Here is a 22,664-nt window from a genome sequence, read left to right on the forward strand (position 1 = left end):
CATGGTTAATAGACCTCTCCCTGTGAAAGTTCCCATTTGTATTTTATTCAACCTTCTTGTATTTTAAGTCTCTTGAGTATTAGAGGCAAACTTATTCCTCATCCAGAAAAGTAAAAAATAAGTTTCCTCCTTCCATTTTTCCCAAAACTATATCACTATATTTCATGTGCTACTCTTATTCTAAATAATTACATCTTTATAAACAAAATAAACTTTTTTTGTAGGATTCTCCTTTTTGGGGAAATACATTTGTCACCTCAGATGCAGTTTCATATTTTTGTCTACTACTCAACGCAGAGCAAGTCAGCAGGAAAAAATAATTCATTAAGAAGGTCTGAAATTCATTATGTTTTTCAAAATCCTTCATTTCTTGAAGCCTGTTGTATTTTGAAATCCAAAATCCAAACCACAAGCAAACTCTCACAATTAAATCTTATTGAAGTGTAAATTCCCTGGTGGGTTCTACCAGCCAGGTTCACCCATCCTTCCCTTTGAAAGTTCCAGATGTTAAGGAAGTGTTATATTTTAACCTTGTTTTACATGAAGGTTTTTCTTATTCAGAGTCCTAAAACACATTTAAAGTAAGTTGCATCTGCTGAAAATAGTTCAGCTGCCTCTGATCCTGTTATTTCAGATCAATCTATAGCCATTTCTAGTGCACATGTGTTCGTATATATATAAACAAGAAAACTGTGTACAATTTCATTAAGTGAAACAGAAGTAAACCTCCAATCATAACAAAGTCGGACCTGTGAGGATTTATTTCCTCATCACTTTCACCAGCCCTTCAAAAACAGCAGCCAAGGAATTATAAGTAATATACACACATTTTTTACATATGTAAGTAAATAAAATTTACATACCTCCTGTTCAGACACACATCTGCATGAATCCTGAGGTGACACAGATTCCATCTGCCAGCATGAATTATTTTTTCTAATAGGAATAAATGTAATAAAAATTATAACTTGGAAATGAAAGGAATATGTCACTTAACAGAAGAAATCCAGAGAGTAATGAGCAGATCTGGCATGCTAACACCTTCTTAGCATTTCATCACAGCAGCAGCTGTGTCTAGAGTTATACAAATTTTACTTACTTTTATCAAAGTTGATTTATTAAAAATATTTATATAGGCATCAAATGAGCTTCATGTGTCATATTTGCAGCAATTATTAAAGGATTGTCACTATTCCTGAATTTGGAAATCTAGAATACTTCGTAACAAATATTTTCTTTATTGTCTATTCATCTTTCATATGGACACCAGGCTTGATCAAAATAATCCTGAAATTAATCGGAAAACTGCCACTGGCTTTTAAGATGTATGGATTAGACCTTTAACAGTAAAGCCTACTTTGTTCTTCACCTGAGTGCCAGCTCCTTTATCAGAAACGATTTGTCACTAACTCCATGCTGCCAAAAATAGGCTAAGAGAATCCATTACACAGAAAGAAAAAAAAATTAAATGTTCAATATTTAAGGAAATTGTTACATTAGTTACAATTACCCATGTTGTGAACTCATGCATCTGTGGTCCCAATCAGAGAAATATCCCAGTACAACCTGAGAAAGTTTTCCTAGGTCACCACCTTCAGTGCTGCTCAAAGAGGACCATAGGAGTATAAGGAGTGAAGGGAAAAGAAAAATAAAAAAATAAAATAAATAAAGGCATGTTAATATGTGTAGCTGTATTAACCATCAGTCTCAAGGTCCTATATATTTTCCAAGAAATTAAAGCACTATAGAATCCATGCATAAGAAACATACCAAAATAATCTCATTTCAAAGAACTCTATGACATGTAAAGAAAATTCATTACAATTATGGCTAAACAAATCTCAACATCTATTCATGGGCATCCTTCTCCTTATAGTCATGCATTTCTAGCTGTTGGCATTGCTAAAGTGTTTTCATGCTCATAAAATAAATTTTTATTATATTTATAAATCCAAACAACATCTTGCTATGTTCAAGTGTATATTTGCACAATAAAGAAAGTGACTTATATGTGTGATTAGCACTCTATATATAGATTAATTCCATAGACACTGCACGTTAAAAATAAATAAATAAACAGTCTAGTTGGTTTTGAAGCTGAACATACAGAAATTAGGTTGAGTAAGAAGAGCAGCAGGTTTTGTAAATACCGTGTGGCATTTTCAAACCCAATAATTGTTCTGAGAAAATAACTTCAGGCCTAAGCAATTTTTTTAAAATGAAGCATGCAAAGGCTTGTTCAAATATGCTTGTTCAAATACACTTGTTCATTTACATATAAATGGTCATGGCTGGTATTGATTTGAGTTCAATCTTCTCCAAAGCCTTTGCCCTTTCCTCCAGAAAATCCTTCACACACAAAGCTTTTCTAATTTTATCTTTACCTTATAATAATCTATAAAAGTGTATTAAACATCTATAAAAAACTCCACATAACTATTGCAAAAAGTAACCTGTCATTCGTTCTAGAATACAAGAAGGTCTTTACAATAGGAGAGCTCAAGGGTAAAGGTCCCAGAGCCCTGGATATTGATGATGATGGATGAGCCCTTTACCTAAAGAAGGATTCTGCATTGTCATAAAGTCTTGGTGTCAGCTTGAGAGAAGGATAATTGATAGCCAGCGGCTTCACACTAAACAAGGCCATTGCCAGTGCAACAAAGAGGACGGGCAGCAGCACATTTGACAGGCTTCCTCTCCAGTCTCGCCTTGTGTGGTGAAACCTCTTCATCAGAAAGGCAACAATCTGTGTGAGAACAAGGTGGGCTCCATGCATACTTGAGGCTCCGGCAAGTGAAATATCTAAGTGAGACAAAGAAAACAACCCCTTGACAAACACAGAAAACTAAAGTGAACTTTCGCACATTATGTTGTAAAATACAGAACAGGACAGTATTTTAGCTCTAATAAAATCAAACTACATAAGCCCAGCATGCTCTCCTGAATGGAATAGTATAGCCCCATACCCCATCACTTCCAAGTATGACCAATTAACTAATTAACTCCTCCTGTGAAGGAAAACAGATATTCAGTTAACACATTTCCATAGGTTCCCATGCACAGCTAATGGCTTACTGAATACTACTGAGTACTACTAGGTACCCACTATGGTCCTGCACTGGTTTGACCATTCCTTGTCCATTCCACCTTTGTTGCTGGACAAATTACTCTGACAAACATGGCTTGTACTCACACTAATGTCTTGATCTACCTTGACTGGGATCAGCAGCAGCTTTTCTACAGAAATTTCAGTGGATCCTCTTCAGAGCATCACAGCTGCTAGGCACATGGATTCTCATAAAAGCATTCCCTTTATTTCCCTGCTCATATGGGACTGATAAAATTTTCATATTTGTTAGTCTATTCAGTTTTCAGAGCTCATGGGCTGTCCTTCAGATTCACATGGGAGTGTGTCCACATCTTATTCAATCTTTACTGATAGACTCTCTTTAATTTTATTTGATTGTTCTCTGTCAGACACTTGTGAATCACACCAATGACTCTGCCTCCATTTTAGCCCCTAATGCCTTCTAGTTATGTGCAGGTTTTTATCAAACTCTCTTGGCTGTGGCCTTGCCCAATTGAATGTCCTTCAACCTCTTTCTTTCCTCACAGCATTGCAGAGTGTCTGACAGATTTACTACCACCGGTATTTGTACCGTAGCAAGACTGAATAGCCTGTTTATTACAGTGCTCAAAGTCATGCTATATTTTATGAACACTTGTGATTTGCCTCTTATTACCTTCCCTTCTGCTTATTGAGAGCACTCTAACCAGCATTTCCACATTCCATGTTTAAACAGTTACGGGTATGGAAGTTCTCAAGTAACCTCAAATTAATTGTCCTTAGAACAGTTTTTTTTCTGAGTTAACAGAATTTTAATCCCAGACCCTTTGCATTGTTCTAACAGAGTATTTTTAGCCAAGCAGTGAGGCAAAGAGGGAGAAAAATTAATCAGATAATAAGTCAGACTTCTGACCATGGTCATTGAACAAACAGCTCAAATTCTGCTATTTTGGTTTAACAAAGCCTGTGACGTGGTCTCCCACAGCTAAATAGGCTGTGGAGGACAAGGCCCACTGGTTAGACTGACAGGCACCGCCCTGCAGGCTGGGAACAGGGATACTGAATCCAACTGAGGAGCAGCTGGTGAGTTAGGGTGTCCCTTGGGGGAAAAGATGAGCAAAACCCTGGCTAACAGTACCTTTTAACACAGACATGTGTGCATACCTGCACCTGGAGGGGATCCACCCTGTTTGGAGTCATCTTTCTGTCATGCACTGGGGACAAGGAGAACCTCCTGGCAGCAGGAATAGTTCTCTGGCAGCACCTGAGAACCTTAGTGGCATCAGGGAGCAAAATCTCTGCTAAGGGAAAGGACAAGCTACAACAGGCACCAGCTGGTACCTGGAAAATTCTGATATCATAAATCAGGAAAAGAAATTTCACCCTGAAGAAAACAATCAAAACTCAAGACTGGCCTGGACTTGGTGCTCTTGACTTGCTTGACCCGCATTTTCAACATTAATATTCTCTGATTTTAACAGACTATAAGTAATAATTTGGGGGTTATTTTGGGGGGAGGGCAAGGGGGGAAATTCCAGTATTTATTCCTTTAACTCCACAACAGAATTTATTTCTTTTTTCCCCAGAAAATCCCATTGAGCAGAAATTCTCTCTTTAAGACATTCTAATCTCAGCCATAGCTTGCTAATTTGACAGCTAACACAAATGGGATTTCAGTTTTTGAATCTGTGGAGAGAAAAGGTAGCTTCTGAATTCAGATTGTGGTTCAGCTTTCAAGTGCTCTGATCAAGAAGAGTTACATTTTAGGCTTGGAATTTTTTGTTACATAAATTGGAGTAGGAGGAGGAGACACTTGTTAAGAATTTTTTTTTTTAAGAAAACTTCTTAGGAATGTATTAAGTTCTTCATATTATCATGGTAAGACTCTTAATAGTTGTCTCAATACAGAAATTGAGACACTCAGAGGCAGAAAAATTTTCAAGGTATGAGTGTTTTTAGACCAAAACACACCCAGTAAATGCTTCCAACTCAACATCCCTGAAATCGTAAAGTATACCATCTCTCATTCATCTAAGTAGCAAAATGCCAGAAAAGAAACACAGAATTCGATATTTTCTGTAGTTCCAGACCTTATTAACATGATATGTGAGTGAAAGTGTCTTCAAAATATTTGACCCTTTGAATCTCTGAAAGGCAACTATGACATCTGCTTTCTGGGGACAGAAAGGGAAATCAGACCTGCCATCCATTCTTTTTTCTTGACAAACAGAGCAGAGATAAATTATAACAACTTAATTCAGATTGCCAAAGGAAGCAAAACTGTCACCATGAATATAAATAATTGCCCATTTTGTCCAATATCCTGACTCTTACTCAATGTTCATAATGCCAATGAGCCAAGACACACCCCAAGAAGATGCAATAAACCATTATAGTGGAAGTATATGTTTGGCTGTTTAACTCATGCACTTTAAAGTGATTTATCTTTTCTAAAACTTCATATGTTTATTGTTTAAAATTCTAATTGAAAAGGGTGCCAAATATCTTTCTGATTATCTTAAATTTCCATATTTGTGACCTTGAATTCCGTCATTTCTTTGTGTTTCAGGTACAAAACAAAATTCTAGTATACTTGTTTTGAATATTTTCTATTTGAAGATACTGGATGGGCTCTTAAATCTTGCTTTAGGAGACAGGTTATAGAAGTTTTCAATCCATCTTCTGCATCAATAATCTCAACCTTTCACTCTCCTCTTCTAAAAATCTTTATACTCCTAATCAACCTTGCTGCTTGTCTCAAATCCTCTTATATTGACACTGTATCAGTCTCAAGATATAATGTGTTCAATGCAGTTGTCTATCAGACATGGAAACACTATCGATTTATATGATATTGTTATACAGGCTTGTACTGATCAACTTGTTTTCTTTATGCAACATGCCACTCCATCTGACTGCAGCCACACTGTGAAAAGTGGCCTGCATTGGCCTTTCCATAATAGACTCGATAGGGCTTTCAATATTCCCAAGGTATTAAATCACTCTTTGAACTAGAATGTACAGAATTAATTTTTGCTTCATAAAGCTTCTAAGTAATTCACCACCTACGTCTGGTGTGTATGTCAGGATGCATAAAAACAGCATACATTTATGGGAAAACAGCTTCTGATTATCACTGAGAATGATAAAGGCTAGAAGACAAGACCAGCTGACCTCTCTGTTATGAAGTCACTTTTTATGCAGAAAGCTTATGAAAATATCCTCATTAATAATTTAGATCACAGAATTAAAAACCTGACCCAAGTGTTAGAAGCTGTCTTGCCTGACTTACAACTGCAATTATCCACCAGAAGTGCAATTATGTTCACAATTAACTTGTACTTCCCAATTCATCCAGACTCTCCTTTGTATTACAGACAAGACTTTTGTTAGTTGCCAATACATATGAGGTTAATATGAGGTACAGGGAAACAGAACAAGGCCTAAAATCCAGAGACAAAAATTATCAAAATCCTTGCCTCTAAACTACTCCAGAATTAGGAGCAGAAACAATTATTGTAAAAGTGTCTAACGTGGTATTAGATGATCCTTTTCTCCTGTGTTTTTCACTTCTAGAAAACAATGTAATTCTAATGCTTTTTCACAATGCAGAAGGAAAGATGGGTTATGCAATAGATAAACTAACAGCCAGGAGCATACATTTTCAATTCTACTTCTGTCACTTTGGCATTTAGGCAAGTCATTTAGAGGAGCTCCAGATTTTGGGAAGGTAACACCTGGAGCTGCAATACCCTGGCAAAACAGGTGAGCTAGCTCATATGAAACTAGTTGCATTCGGAGGCTGCACAGCATTTATTGGTTTATCAGAAGTTTTATGCCAGCAAGTAGTTCTAGGCTGAGCAAGTGAACTGATATCATTCTGCATTTCAGCACACACCATACTAGCCCAGAGGCAGTGCTAGCCCACCAATCTGGGCACAGCATTTCGTTAGAAGATATAAAAATGTCCTTCCTCTTCTTGCACATTTTTCTACTCATTATAAAAATTATTATTATATTGATTTTGTTTCCAGGAGGATTTTGAAGACAGATTTTCATGGGGGGAATGTGGATAAAAGGCAGTTTGATGGTATAAAGTATAAAGGGAATGCATCTGGTCTGTGTTTCATACAGTGACTGATTCTTGCCTAAATCTAATGGAATAATGAGTTTTCCCTATCCAAAGCTGATCAGAAAAATATTTATTTTGGGGGAAATTTCACAGGAGAAGTTCTCTTGGGGCATTTGTACATATAAATCCTCCTATTCCTCCCCTCAGGCTATTTTTAATTTTAGGCATTGTGAATATTTCTTCTAAAACACTGCTTCAAATTGTTTCCATTTTAAGAATTTCCTGTCTAAGAGTTTCTCCCTGTTCCATACATATTGATTAAACCAATTAAGTAACATTTTTGAAGGCAAAACATGTAGGGTTTTAATTAAAAATTTGGCTTTACATTCTGAGTGCCAAATCCCAAAATAGGATTCTGCATAGGTCTGAAGACCTTTGAGACAGCATAATAGAGATCTAGGCAACCATAGAATTCATCAGCAGAATTAACATGTTTTAAAGCCAAGGAATTGGTGTCTGTCACTCTCCAGCCTCATAAAGAACTCCCTTCACAACTCAGATCTCCCAAGCCCTTTTCCTCAAGCCAGACAGTTGACTGATTAGACAATTTCCTTCCTTTATCTAAGATGTTATTCTTGTTCAAAATCTGACATGCTTAATATTTTGTCACACTGAAGAGCACTGAAAGGATAGTGTGAACAATACATCTGATTCCTACTGAAAAATCAAGAACCAGAGTGACCGGAAAAATGTGCTGCATACTCTCATTGAAGAAACTCCAACACCCAAATCTCACAATCTAAAAATCTGTCCCTAGAAGAACTACCAGCAAACTCACAAAGGAACCTCTTTAAGCTCTTTATTATTTTTTCTTTCCTAGAATAAGGGGTATGAACAAAAGTTCATTTGTACACAAAAAGCTTAGGAAAAGAATGGGGCAAACTCCTTTCAAACTTATCATTGCATTTAAAAGAAATACATCCTAAAATCAGGCCTAAACAAAGTAGGAATTATCTATTCCCAGCAATGTACAAGGGGGTGAAGAACTGGCAATATACAATTGCACTTAAATCTTAGAGGGAGAAACACTTTACAGTACCATCACACTTGACACATTGGAAGGAGATATATCTGACTTTCACTAGTTAAATGAAAGACAGAAGGGTAAAGTGGGTTTCTGCAAAAGAAAAGTTAAAACATCCAGGTGTTAGAGAGCAAAAAGCCCTCATCCATAAAATAATTTTCTTTATTCTTACTTGCTGTGTTGTTATTCAAGCAGTGACAGAGGTGTATCTAAGCAAAAGCATTTGATACTGGACATCACTCTTTGCAGCCAAGATTTTCATTCAGGTATGCCACAGGGTGTAGACACATTGTACAAATTACAAAAGGCACATAATTAAGTGGCAATGGAAAATATGTGTCCAAAGAAGGACAATGAATCTGATGAAGGCCCTGGAGCAGAAGTCTTATGCAAAGTGGCTGAAGGATCTTGGGTTACTTAGCCTGCACAAAAGGAGGCTCAGGGGGAACGTTGTCATTCTCTACAACTCCCTGAAAGGTGGCTGTAGCCAGGTTTGGGTCAGTCTCTTCTGCAAAGAAACCAGTGATAGGACAAGAGGAGTCTTAAGCTGCACTAGGTGAGGTTTAGGTCGGACATTAGGAAGAATTTCTTCACAGAAAGTGTGATGCAACATTGGAACAGGCTGCCCAAGGAGGTTGAGGAGTGACTGCCCTGGAGGATTTTGAGAAAAGACTGGATGTGGCACTCAGAGCCATGGTCTAGTAGATATGGTGGTGTTAGGTCATAGGTTGGATTTCATGATCTCAGAGGTCTTTTCCTACTTAAGTGACTCTGATTCTGTAAATTTGTTAACCAAAACATGAACTCCACTCTTTTTTTATTATTTTGTTGGGAGAGGAGGAACTGTTAAAACAAGGAATGTTCAGCTTAAAGTATCACATGAAATATGACTCATACAAACACTTCAAGCACCAATCTAAAATACTCTACTCCTTTTGAACCTTGACCTTACCATGGGATAGTTTTTGGATAGGTAACTAGCTGACTGGAAAATAATTAAAATTAGGACAAATTTTTGAGTACTGAATAACCCAGTTGAAGAGAATACATTAGGATATTCAACAAGATAGCTCTCAAAATAACCTGAATAGAGTACATCATCTAGATTCTCAAGAGCTCATTAAATGCAGCAAATGACTATACCTGTCCCCCAAACTCTCCAACTTTTGTAGAGTTTACTAGGTGAACTTGATCAGAGTCCCTACCTAAATCTACTTTCTCGACATCCAAACACGACCACTCTATGTTGCTGCAAAGATCAACAAAACAGTCGGAACAGATTTTAAGTGTAAAAAAGAATACAATTTTATTTTGTCTTGAGGCATAGCATAGCCTCATTCACATTATGAATACCATCCTTTAATTTCAAGAACTTGCACTTTCTCAAAGTTAGAGCATACTAGAAGTATGAACAATAGATGAAGAGATGAGCACCACTGAATGCAAGCAAAATATTTCTTCACAATTATACAAAGTAGATTATAACTAAAATTATATTCTAGTTTTCCCTTACTTTACATGTTCACAATCACAACTACTTATATGAAATATGAATTTAGGTATCTGAAATGCCCATTCAAGACAGAAAGAAGGTAAGCCAGTCTCTTCAGTTAACATATAACTAATAGTCCCATGCCTACAGAATTTCCTGATCATTTTAACCCTCTCTTTAATGCAAGAATACTCAATCTCATATCAATGCATAAAAACCATTAAGCTTTTTCATCACTCATATTAAATAACAGAAAATCTTCTAAAAGTAAAAGTGCCACACTATGCACCACATATGTGGTATTAGATAAAAACGTTAAAGCAGATGTGCAGTAAAACTACACTCTAAATGTAAATTTGAGGAAGCAAGAAAGTCCAAATGGCATTTAGCAAATAAATAAAATAGTCAGAAAGACAATGATCTGAGACCTTTGCTTTTAATTTTTGGACCTGCTTTATAATCTTGCCTTCCCAAACGTGTTTTTCTGTTTTGTCTACTCATTGCATTCAGTTTTAAAACTAGAGTGCAAGCTGTCAGAGGTGGTAAGGACCTGGGGTTTTTATTCTTACTATTAATCCGTAGGTTGTCTGAAACAACAGGGCATGACTTTAGACTGGGTTTCCAAGGCACCGTGGCTCATACGATAAACAAGAATAGCTACCACAGCAGCTAGGAAAAAACAATACCCTTGTTGCTGCTCAAGTGCGAGCTGGTGTCAAAACACCCCTTGTTTTTTTTACTAGTGTGGAAATGGGCAGGAATATAGCCATAGCAGAAACTTGACGGAGCGTATATTTACTTGGGAATGTAACACTTCCACGTTAGAAAAGCACTGTCATTACTTTCAATGAAGGGAATTAATTTTCTAGTGCAAAATACTCTCTATCTTTGCCTTCTCCAGCCATAAGAACACAGTCAGTACCTGAGCATAAAGAAATGGGAAACAATGGTGCTGTCTTCCTATCCATCACCTTACAGACACCATGGAGAGCCAAACACAGTTGCTACACTGGCAGCCAAGCTAATCTGGTGAATGGCCACCTAAGCTGGTCTGGGCCTGGTGGAATAGGAGGACACACTGTGGCATGCACCATTCCAACCATTCAGAAATAGGGGTTTCAACTGTTTCTATATTTGTGATGCCTAAAACAATCTCTTTTGTTACATTTCCATGTTTTTTTCCTGCTTTACCATAATTTATATATCTTCATCTTAGCTAGGATTTTTGTCAGCTTAAACTACGCTGAAAAAGAAGTTGGAATCAAACACCAAGTATTTTTATTAGAATTGTGTGGTGAACTCTACTGCGGCCAGGACAACTTCATCGTTATGGGATGGGAATATTCTTTGAAAAAAAAAAACAAAACAAGAGAACAAAAAAACCAAACCCAAAACAAAACAAAAATGAAAACACAAAACAAAAAACGCAAATATTCAGTCAAGTAGACAGGCTATCATGTCTTGGAAAAGAAAATTACTGCAGATTTGAAAACTTTAAGTCCCTGATTTTGAGTTTCTGCATGGTTAACTTGTAACATTAGCAACTATGCTAATTTCCATTTCCAGGAGATAATTTTGCAAATAGATACTCTTTTATTGCAGTAGTATCTCCCCTGCAGTGATGCACCTGCTGTGAATTGCCACATGGAGGAGGAGACAAGTAAAGGAAGAGCTGTAAAACAAGCACAGACTGTGGCTACAAAATGGAAGCCTAGTTTCACCTTCTGTTTGTACTTTTTGAAGGTACAACAGTAGAAGAAAAGCACAAACTGTCAGAATTGCAAAAAATATCCCAATTCATTTCATAGGTATCATATCTATGTCAGACTTGGCCAAGAGAAAGAATACATTTGTGCATGCACAGGCAAACAATCATCAGATACATCTTGTGCACTAGAATATATGCACTTATGACAATAAGCAGCACACTTATTGAGGTTGGTTCCTCTTCTTTCTAGAACTGTAAATCAATACTCAGAAAGTTGTTATAATTTAACCCACTGAATTCAACCTATCGACTCAAGTTACAACATTTCAAGATTGAATCTGCTGCAGAAAATAGGGCTACAACCCACAATACTTTCGCTGTGTTTGGTGAAAAACTGGTGAAAGGGACGGACAGCAAGAAAATCTGAATTTTGCTCTACCACTTCCCATAACATTATGTGTGAGACTTAATGCTAAGTATCTTAACATTTCCAGTTAGACAGATTAAATAGAGCAACAGAAGAAAGAACTATATATTCAAACCAGGTGATCTCAAACACTTCCCACCGGTTACTTCCAGAAAGGGAACTTTCAAATAACAACTGTCCATTGTTGAACTGCAGATGGCTTCTGTCATGCAGCTGCTCAGTTTGCATGAGTGGTCTTTGAAAACGCTGTGTACAGCACTCTGGAAGAAGCCTCTTGGAATTGCTCAGAGGAAACTCAGACATTAAACAGAGGAAACAACTTCAGCAGGGCCCAGATTTCACCATGACAGACAAGGACATTCTGACTCACTTTAACCCTCAGAATTTTTGCAAGTATTACCTTAATGCAAACAAAGTACTTGCTCTAAAATACTGCAGCTCCCACAATCAGGAATATTTTTAGACCATATCTCTACTGGAGTTATTCTATTAATAAAAAAATTGTATCAAAGTTTGTGCAGGGAAACAATTCAAAACTGAATGTTCTGCAGGAGGCATGTTTTATTCAGACCTGAAGCTATAGCAAACAATTGAAAAATGTGTTTGATGAATAATCTCATTCATCAGGCATTCAGGTATCTCACAAATAGTAGTATTAAAAGCTTCAAGGATCTGGATTAGCAGAAACAACGGCTTCATTTTTTCTAATGTCTCCAATGAATATGGTAACCTGAATAAACTGTAAAATAGACCTAGAGACAGATAGAAAAAGAAAAAAATTACATGACTAAAAATTTCCACCTATACAGAAGTCCAACACTGGGTCTATTACCATGAAGTCCCACTTATATTTCAAATGAGGAATTGGCTAGCAACAGTGTAATATAAATCTTGCATCACCTTATCACAAGTTTACCATATAAAAAGCTGGCAAAAAAATACGGGGCAGTCCTAAGTGCTCCACATACTGCCCTTCACACTGAAGCTACTGTACACATTGTCCCTGCAACTCCTAAACTAGTGGTATTTTAGTTTTCAGGAGAACAAACAAACAAAAAACCAAACAAAATCCATGTAGCACTGCAGAATGTTGCTAGTATAGAGAAAAAAAAAAGTGTGAATATTGCTAAAGTCTTTGTGGGCTTTTGGTGCACAAAAGGAATGTTTTAGCAACAGAGTGGAGACAACAATTTCACCAAAGGAAATACTTTTGAGAAGGAACTGGACAGGTGAAAATCTAGTTTCATATAGAAGCATCAGCCTCAGTGTCTTACTAGCCCAACTAAGTGGCATAGTACACCTTCTATATACCTAGGGTATTTACTCAATAAATGACGCAAGACATTAGGAAGATTTCATGAAGCCCCTTCCCTAAGCAATGTTCTGTTTCAGAATGAAAAGTAAGCAACTTACTCTTGATAAGCATTTCTTTAAAAAATTGGTCATTTACACTACTCTATGTAATTGAAGTTAAAATATCTGTGTTGCTAGCGCAACTACATTAATAAAGCAAAACTGTTTTAAAACACTTGTGTGCATGTGTGTACATACACACTTTCTTCATCTGTAAAAATATATATACACAAACACAAAAAATCTAGAAAATACACACTCCACTTGTACGCTCAAGCAAGGCAAGAAACCATGAGAAATTATTTTCCGTATAAAACCTAAAGACTAGCTATTAGCAACAAATACTTTCTGACACCATATGTATGACTTTGTGTTGATAATCTAAGTGAAAATTTTGTTCAACACATAGACCCCATATTATGAGGGACAGAAATAATAGTTTATGTAGAATATGAGGTGTGGGAAGGCAGGTAGGGTTAACCTATATTCATGTCTCTGAAATAGTTACTTCTAAACAGAGACACTGATGCTTCGTGTCTACAATATTGTTCTCATAAATCAAGGTATATTTTGCAAGGTGGAGTACTGAAATTATTCCTAGGTTCTTTTATGCAAATTTTACAAGGAATTCAAAGAACTGAGCTCCATTTAAAAATGGATGTTAAAAAATAACTTCAAGGATATTTTAAAAATCATTGTCAAGCCCTTTTTTTGCAATTACAGTGAATTCAATTTGTCATAGGGTATTAAAATATACTATTTAAGAATAGAAGAAACCACTTAATCACCTACCAAAAGACAACAAATTCCACTCTGCTGCTCATGTGCAGAAATCTATAACATCCTTTACTATAGCATATTTTCTGTGATGACCCAAGTCTTGTGCCAAATGCACCAGGAGAAGCAATACACTTCCTTGGGTAGAATAACTCCAACTGCTAATTAACTCTTTCCTGTCTTTAGATTACAGCTATTTGCTTACTTTTTGCTTCCTTTGTTTCATTTCTCTCTTCTGCTCAAATAAAAGGTAGAATTATACTTCAACAGACAGTATTCTCCATGCATTAAAAAAAAAAAAAAAAAAGGATCTTTAAACAAACCACTTCTCTATCTTATTTTTGATAAACTACATCAGAGGAGCCCCGATAGTGCATTTATAAGGACTTCACTGCCAACTTCCAAATATTAATTCTTCTCTGCTCACTTTCTGAATTCTCAATTTCTCCCTAAAGTAATTCAAACTTAAAAATTTGGACAAAAAAAGGTTGTACTAGTATTGTAGCATCAGTCTCATCAATTTTGAATGGATAGTCAAAATGACCTCTTTGCATCATTTTGTACATTCAGCTCAAATATAAATCACCTTAGCTGTCTTAAAATGCTTCTCAACCAGGATCAGCAGATAACTCAGAGTCAGTGTTTTCCAGGGTATTACTCCCCATTACACAGACATGTCTAGCATTTGGCTTAATTAAAATAACCTTTATTTAAAATGGATTCAGCTTTTCAAGTGATCTAACTCAGTTCTAAGGACTAGTCTCACTTATCACCTTTTAGCAGTTGTCTTTCTTTTTCATCAGCAAGGTTATGTTTTCTTCAGCATCAGTCATGAAGATAATTAAAAGGAAGAGTTGAAACACAGGTGAAATTCACAAAAGCTCTTCATTTTGATATTTCACTATTAACAACTGCTTTTTGTCAGCTACAATTTCGTAGTAAATTAGCTTTTAGCTGAGCTTAATGAGTACTGTATATTGTCCATCTCAACTACCCTAAGAGGAGCAAAGTCACATTTGGCCCAATTTGGTTCAAAATGGCTAACACCAGTTGCTTCAGGGAAAGGGTTAGCAACATTAAAAAGTAATTATGCTTCCACACCCATACTTTCAGAGGCTAACTTATCCAAGAAGTCCAGAGGCATATAAGCTTTAATAACACTAGTGTTACTATAGCTCTTCATATTATACATCCATTAATAACCATTCTTTGGCTGTTTAAAACCTATTGCAAGTCTCTGTAACATTATATGGCAGGAAAATTCAAATGTTATTAATTACTGTGTGCAAAAATATAATGAATAAATTTTGAATTTTCTACAGTTCAGTTTCATTTTACCTCAAGGGTTCCAACTGTAGTTTACTGCCAGAAGGGACTAGAGCCAAAGCTGGTATCTCCCAGAAATTTCTAAGACAATGAATGCTACAAAATTAAATAATTTGGCTCTTCAGCAAAACATCTGAGTATCTTAATTCAACAATATTGGTCCCTGAATGAGCCAATGAGACGGCTCACTATCCTATTAACTGCTTTTGCATGTGTTCAGATTATTTTGGCTACTCACCTTTTGGACTTGCTCTTAGCTCTCCTGATTATTTCTGTATATATACTGCCTACTGTGGATTATGATAATTTTATTGCCCTCCATAGAGTTGGTTTCTCCATTTTCTCTAGGCTATTTGGCTTCAATGATCTTGTCAAACAGGCATTGCAAGCTCAGTCTAACCATTTCTCTGCATGCTCTGTATACACCTAACAACAACTCTGTATACACCTAACAATAACTACCATGTATTCCAACTGCGTATAAAATAATAATGCATGACTGTATTACAATATATCCATGTACTATGTCTGCATACACAATAATCCCTGACTTAAAAACAAAATTTTAACTGTTTTCACAAAAAGGTGAGTTTTAGTCTAAAGTTTTTTCATTGGAATAAAACTAAAAATTTTGAGAAAACCATTCACAATGGAAACAAACTACTGTATAACACAGTGTGCTTTGCATCTTTAAAATTACCAATATTAAAACTGTTACAATTAATTTAACTAATGGACCGCTACTTACCTATAATATTTGCATTTGGAAATGCTCAAATATTTCTGAGTTTATTTTACATTATTTTCATTGCTGATTTTAAGCAGCAGCCAATCACCAAACAGCTGCTTGCCCATACTCCCCCTCCTCCAGTAGGATGGGGAAGAGAATAGGAAAAGAGAAAGTGAGAAAAATTGTTGGTCAGGATAGAGGCAGTTTCAGCAGTAAAGGAAAAAGATGGAAAAATAAACGAAAAACAAACAAACCAACTAAAACCAAAAAAATCCAACCCAGATAATGCAAAGGCAATCATTCACCACGTTCCACAAGTAGACATGCTCAGCCACTGGTAGCAACAGCTACCTCCTCAAAAAAGCTTTTGTTGCCAAGAATGGTACTCTGTGACAATAAATAACTCTCTGGTCAATTTAGCTCATCTGTCCAGGTTGTGTCCCCTCACACCCTCTTTCCCATCCTCAGCTTACTCATAGCAGGGACATGGGAAAAGAGAGCACCTTGGCACCGCAAATACTACACAGTGATAGCCAAAACAGTGGCGTGTTATCAACACTGTTTCAGTCACAAACCCAAAACACAGCACCATACATGAAGAAATTGAACTCAATTCCAATCAGAGTACACTAAGACACTGTAAAATATAACTAGGAATTATCTCAGCTCTGACTTCAGTGAGATACTGTCATATTTTGCTGAAATAATGTCTCTTGTATGTTTTTGGCATTGGTGGTCAGCCTAAATCGTGTACTGATTTTCTGCAGATTCATTTAAGAAGAGACATACACACCTCTCTGCTATGCCTCCTAGCCCAGAAGACATTAGACAACATTTTGATTTCTGCACAATCCTGACACCTCAAGAGCTCAGCAGCATTAGAGGATAACCAACACCCCTGCTTGAGCTCAGATCTGTGCTTTGTGAAAGCATCTCTTCTAGTCTAAACTCTTTTACAAATCAAATAGCAGCATCCTGTGATCTCCTCAATAATCCCAGCTGCTTGCTCTAAGGGGTTTTGAAAATTCATGTGACTACTTTGACAAAAGAAAGTTTGACTGTCTTTGAACCTGCTTTCAAAGACAAAGTTATACAAGTCAAGCTATCACCCATGGAGTATTCTGGTTAGCTTTGACAATGATGGATACCTTTCATGACCATTTCCCAGATCCCTTATGCCTACACTTCACAACTGTCCTTAATGATGAATGACAGTCATCTGTAATGAATGACAATTTTCCAGTACTCTCATCCCCAAAGAAATGGCATTATCATCACATATTCTTGCTATAATTTATCAGGGTGAAAAAATACAATCTCTGATTACTCAATTCTTTATTAATGTAATAACTTAAACAAATACTACTTTATACATTTTGAGATGCAGATGGGAAAGTATATCAAGTTCTTCAGTAGAATATACTGTATTCATTACTTTAGGAACTGTAAATCTCACTCTTTAATGAAAATGCAATGTGGAGAAGACAGATTTTATGATTTGAAACTAGTTCAGATGTCCTAGCTGAGTCCTGAATAAATAAATTGACTGCTATAAAAAAAGGGATATTTAAAACTGTGTTTTGAATAGAAGGCTCATTCTCACCACTGACAAAAGTGGCAATTTTATTTGCTTAGTGAGGTTGTTTTAGTTTTATACACTTATATCTTCACTGATTCCAGATGGAATAGCCCAGCTAACACACCCTCTAGAAAAAGTCATTTATTCAAGCTTGCACTTTGTGAGAAAAGGTCTCACCTTAGACCACCATTATTGGCAATGATTACTTTTTACTGGCAGATTCAATTGAATTTATCTTAACAAATAAAGAAAGCTTGCCTGAAAATTGTTATTTCTGTTGCAGTAGCATTAAAGGTCCACAGATCAGGACTTCCCTGTGCCTGTACTTTATAAAAGCATAATGAAAATACTGCACATAGAACAAAGTGCTTGACATCTAACCAAAGAAAACTATAATCTAAATGTCAATCTTCAAATATAAAGAAACATGGCAAGTATAGAAGCATGAAAATCCCAGAACCAATGTGAAAACATTCATCAACTTCATGGGTACTGACATTAGAGAACTTGAGTCTTGGATTTTGTAATGACATCACCTTATGACCATTAGTGATGATTAGTGATTCTTCTTATGACAAGAACTTTTAAAAGAGAAAAATCTTCCTGCATTGTCAGAACCGTTCGCAAGAACCTCCTCCCAGGCTTGCAGGACAGAAAAAGTGAAAGTATGAAGGGTTTTTCTTTAAAACAAGATGTAAAGGAACCTAAAACAACATGCCACTTAAGAAGATGCATGATCTCCTACTACAAGGGGAACTAGCTTTTTTTTCTTCTTTTGAATTGTATGTGGATGAACATGAATGTACTTTTCTTAGAGTGTAGAGATTTTATATCTGAGATTGGGATATGTCTGTAATATCCATTTTCAGTATGAGACATGAGGATAATTAGTTTCCAGGGACTGGCACAAAGCAGTAAGTCAGTGCTGCTGCAGTGAGAGAATGCATGTGTACACAAAAGGGTAGGAAGATGACTGTGAAGGGAGACATATAAAAACTACTTCCCAAGGCAGACACACAAAAAAGAAATTGCCAGATGGTAGCAAGAAGTATTCTCCATTTGCTTGTGCATTCATCACCTTTGGGAACCTTGTGCATGCTTACATTTGTGGTTTTGATCTTTATAAATCTAATTGCTTCAGAAGGCACATAATTTTTACTTACAGACTGATTCAGCACCACTTGTATGGTCCAGCTGTGCTGCCTGTGGAACATAGGGCATCTTCTCTGACTCCTGCAGCAGCCTCAGAAAAACCTTTCATGAAAGTAGAAAAAAGCAATTTAGAATCTATTTTCTAAAACTATTTTATATACATATATACATATATATATATATATATATATATATATATATATCCTAAACCATCCAGACTGTCAGAAATTACTACTGACTGCTGTAAACACCTTGCTGGACTATGACTACAAAGTTAGTCAAGCTCTTCAGTTAAAATCTTGTGGATAAAGGAAATGAAATAAATGTCAATAGATGCAAAAACACCCATGCAAAACATTGCTGACCTATGAACACTACTATCTGCGAAGATTTTTCAGTAGACTGTCTGGCCTTGATTGACCTTTTATGCTTCTAAGCCTTGGTATGTGTTGGAACTCAGTTACTGCAGTTTCTAACAAGGAAACAGCTTAACTCTTTTCTGATGCTCCAGCTAGAAATCTATGGGCACAACTGGAACTGTTACCAAAGAGCTCTAGTTGTACTAGAACACCTAAATCTAATGTACAAAATCCTACAGAGCTGAGAACCTACAGATTCCAGGGAATTCAGAGTGTCTAGGGACACTCAGGAAACTTTCCTAGATATGTGCAAACACATGGACAACAACGTTACGGAAAGATATTGAAAGGACAAGGCAATCATCAGAGACAGCCAAGGTGAACAAAGTCTTGATACTGCAGAGAGGACTGTGCAACAATGTGTGTTTTGTAGCAAAACATTAGTATGCATGCACCAAATTGGGTAGAGATGATAGGATTCTGTTACCTAAAATCACCATGAGAAAAACTGAAATTACTTTATAATAAAAGCAACAATCTAAAAATATGCACTAGAATGAAATTGAAAGGTTTGATTTTTCTAAAGTAGGGGAATGCATGTCAGAAGGTACTTAAAATTATAAAAACCCAGCAGAATTCACCAACTTCATAATCATGAGGTCTATTTAAATGGTATATACACTTTTCCAAACAGATTTGTGTTCAACCTACTATTTCTTCCTTAAACCTGTTTCACAGTTCTGTCCACATAAAGCCCTTTGAATTTCACAGACATGCATTTCATTTATCTGTACCTCGGCCTTGCAGAAGCTTTCATAGTGAGCCTTATTCACACACTCCCCACTTCTTGTAAGCTCAAACTAAAAACACAATTAACATTTTCTTATCTTAACCTGAACTGCAATTTAAACAGTGATCTAAGAACCTCAAGTAAAAAAAAAAAAAAAAAAAAAAAATTTACAGAAATTACAGGTACCATGATCATCTCAAATTAAACAGAAAAAGAACAATTTTTTTCTTTGTCTTGATGAAAGTTTTCTTTTGCTCTTTCCTCTCTGTTTGGGTTGAGCTGCAAGACAGATTATACCCACAGTGCAACTTTCAGAAATCATTAGAAACCATTTATTTCTTCCCACAAAAGAACCTGATCTCAGCTATAACAAAAAATTCCTTGTTTCCAAGGAGCTCATACAATAGACAATAAAAACCAGTCAATGTGAAGTATTTTATAGCTCTTAAAAGATATTTCTTGACTTTCTAAGGTCTAACTGTTACATATTTTGCTTAGTCAATATAATTGCCATTTAACAGTGGTTATTGATTGCACTTGTTACCTGCCAGCTTTCAGGGAACAACTTTGGCCATTAACAACTGCAAGGCCAGAAATTTCTGGCCTGGTATTTCTGTATTAGACCCTGGAGGCACATCCTGACAGTCTAAAGCCACATTCTAATTTGTTATCTTGGACTTGCTTGCTGGTGGCTCTGAACACCAATTCTGTCAAGCAAACCAAACTAAATTGCAACAACTGAATCGCAGAATCACTGCATGCCCTGTGTTTGAAGGGACCTTTAAGATCATCTAGTTTCAACCCCTCTGCCATCGACAAGAACACGTTCCAATGGACCAGACTCCTCAGAACTCCAAGCAGCCTAGTCTTGAACACTTCCAAGGATGGGAGATGCACAGCTTCTCTGGACAACCTGATACACTGCCTCACCACCACCACAAAACAGAATTCATTCCTAATGTCTAATTTAAACCTACTCCCCTTTGTCCTGTCACTGCATGCTCTTGTAAAAAGTCCCTCTCCCTCCAATAGGCTCCCTTCAGATACTACAAGGTCACAATTAGGTCACCTCAAAGTCTTCTCCTCTTCCAGCTAACAATCCTAACTCTCTCAGCCTTTCCTTAAGGGAGAGGTTCTCCATCCATCTGTTCACCTTGGTGGCCTCCTCTGCACTCACTCCAACAGTTCCCTGTCCCTCATGAGCTGGGGCTCCCAGAGCTGGCTGCAGCACTGCAGGTGGGGGTCTCATCAGAGCAGAGCAGAGGGGCAGAATCCCCTCCCTCCCCTGCTGGCCACGCTGCTTTGGATGCAGCCCAGGACACATTTGGCTCTCTGGGCTGTGAGTGCCCATGGCTGGGTCATGTCCAGCCTCTCATCCACCAGCACCCCCAAGTCCTTCTGGACAGGGCTACCCTTGGTCTGTTCATCCCCAGCCTGTGTTTGTACTGGATGTTGCCCAGACCCAGGTGCAGCACCAACACTTGGTCTTGTTGGACCTCATAAGATTCCCACAGGCCCAGTCTTGATCCTGTCTAGCTCCCTCCAGATGGCATCCTGTCCTTCAGGTGCGTCAACAACTTGGTGAAACCACAAAGTAACTACACATCTGTGGTTAGGACAATGCCTACACTACAAAACATTGCCTGCATATGTTTACTTCAGTGCCAAAACAGCTGCAGACACATTTTCTTATTTAATCTATATTTAAGTCACTGTAGAGAGGATGTAGTTATACCCTAAAAAAATAAACAAACCCACCAAATGCTTTTTAAATACATCCTCTGTCTGTTGTAGCTTCATTGACACATACTCTAATACAGCTATAAAGGCAGAAGGCCACCTGCATTGCCCAGTCCTCCCCATGGTATCCAGTTTTCAACATCCTCTTAAGAATGGGAATCATTAGGGACTACATTGTACAGAAGACATGATAATTTACCTGATGTTGCACCAGATATTCTGAACAGAAGTGGTATTATCCTAACAATGTTATTAACAAAGTGAGTACCCTCTGAAACACACAGGCATGGAAAAGTCAGGATCAGACATCATGACAGACAGTATGTTCTTGCTACATTTAAATGAAGGTGTATTCTAGACCTCAGCAGAGTATCCTTTCCCCACATGCCTTAGCAATTGCTGCTTGCTCAGTTGGTCAGGGCATGGTGTTAATGACAGCAAGGTTGTGATTCAATCCACATGTGGGCCATTCACTTAAGACCAGGACTTGATGACCCTTTTGGGTCCCTTCCAGTTCAGAATGTTCTGTGAAACTCTGTAATTCTCTGAAACTGTTTTTATTTCTGTTTTGACTAGCAAGTCTCTATCTGACTAAGGACTTGTCCTTGTCAAGGACAAAAAGGGCTTTTTGTTCTTGAGGAAAAAATCTGGCCAAACGACAATATTACAGTGAAATACATTAATGTGACTGTGTCATCACTAGAATGTATTGGAGCATCCTGAATCTCACTAGAAGGTGCACATCATTTCAAGGAGGTATATGCATTTCCCTGGAAAGTTTTGATGCAAACTCTCACGTAATTTCAAAGAAAATAATTTCAAAGCAGTACTCAATTAACAAATTTTGACACATCTTATTTTGAAAAGGTGTTACAACTGTTTTGTTCTCCTCTCAAAGAACAGCAAGAAAGCAATAAGCTTTGAAATCTCCAGAGTTGCCAGAAAGTGAAAAAGCATCCTTCAGAGAGCTCTTAGTATACGCTCAACTTAATTAATTACCCTTCTATT

At 37.0% G+C, this 22,664-nt stretch overlaps 1 protein-coding gene across 1 annotated transcript in view; it reads right to left on the reverse strand.

The window, feature by feature from the left end:
- The window catches only part of ABCA13 (ATP binding cassette subfamily A member 13), a 168,646-nt gene that overhangs the window by 67,355 nt on the left and 78,627 nt on the right, over positions 1-22,664 (reverse strand). The window contains exons 35-38 of the mRNA XM_041411692.1: positions 18,828-18,869; positions 4,232-4,267; positions 2,556-2,746; positions 864-936 (exon numbers count right to left, since the gene is read on the reverse strand). Of these exons, the coding sequence (XP_041267626.1) occupies positions 864-936; positions 2,556-2,746; positions 4,232-4,267; positions 18,828-18,869 (342 nt within the window). The remainder of the gene's footprint in view (positions 1-863; positions 937-2,555; positions 2,747-4,231; positions 4,268-18,827; positions 18,870-22,664) is intronic.

This window comes from Onychostruthus taczanowskii, unplaced genomic scaffold (assembly GCF_017590055.1).
Source record: "Onychostruthus taczanowskii isolate IOZ18803 unplaced genomic scaffold, ASM1759005v1 scaffold37, whole genome shotgun sequence".
Lineage (NCBI taxonomy): Eukaryota > Metazoa > Chordata > Aves > Passeriformes > Passeridae > Onychostruthus > Onychostruthus taczanowskii.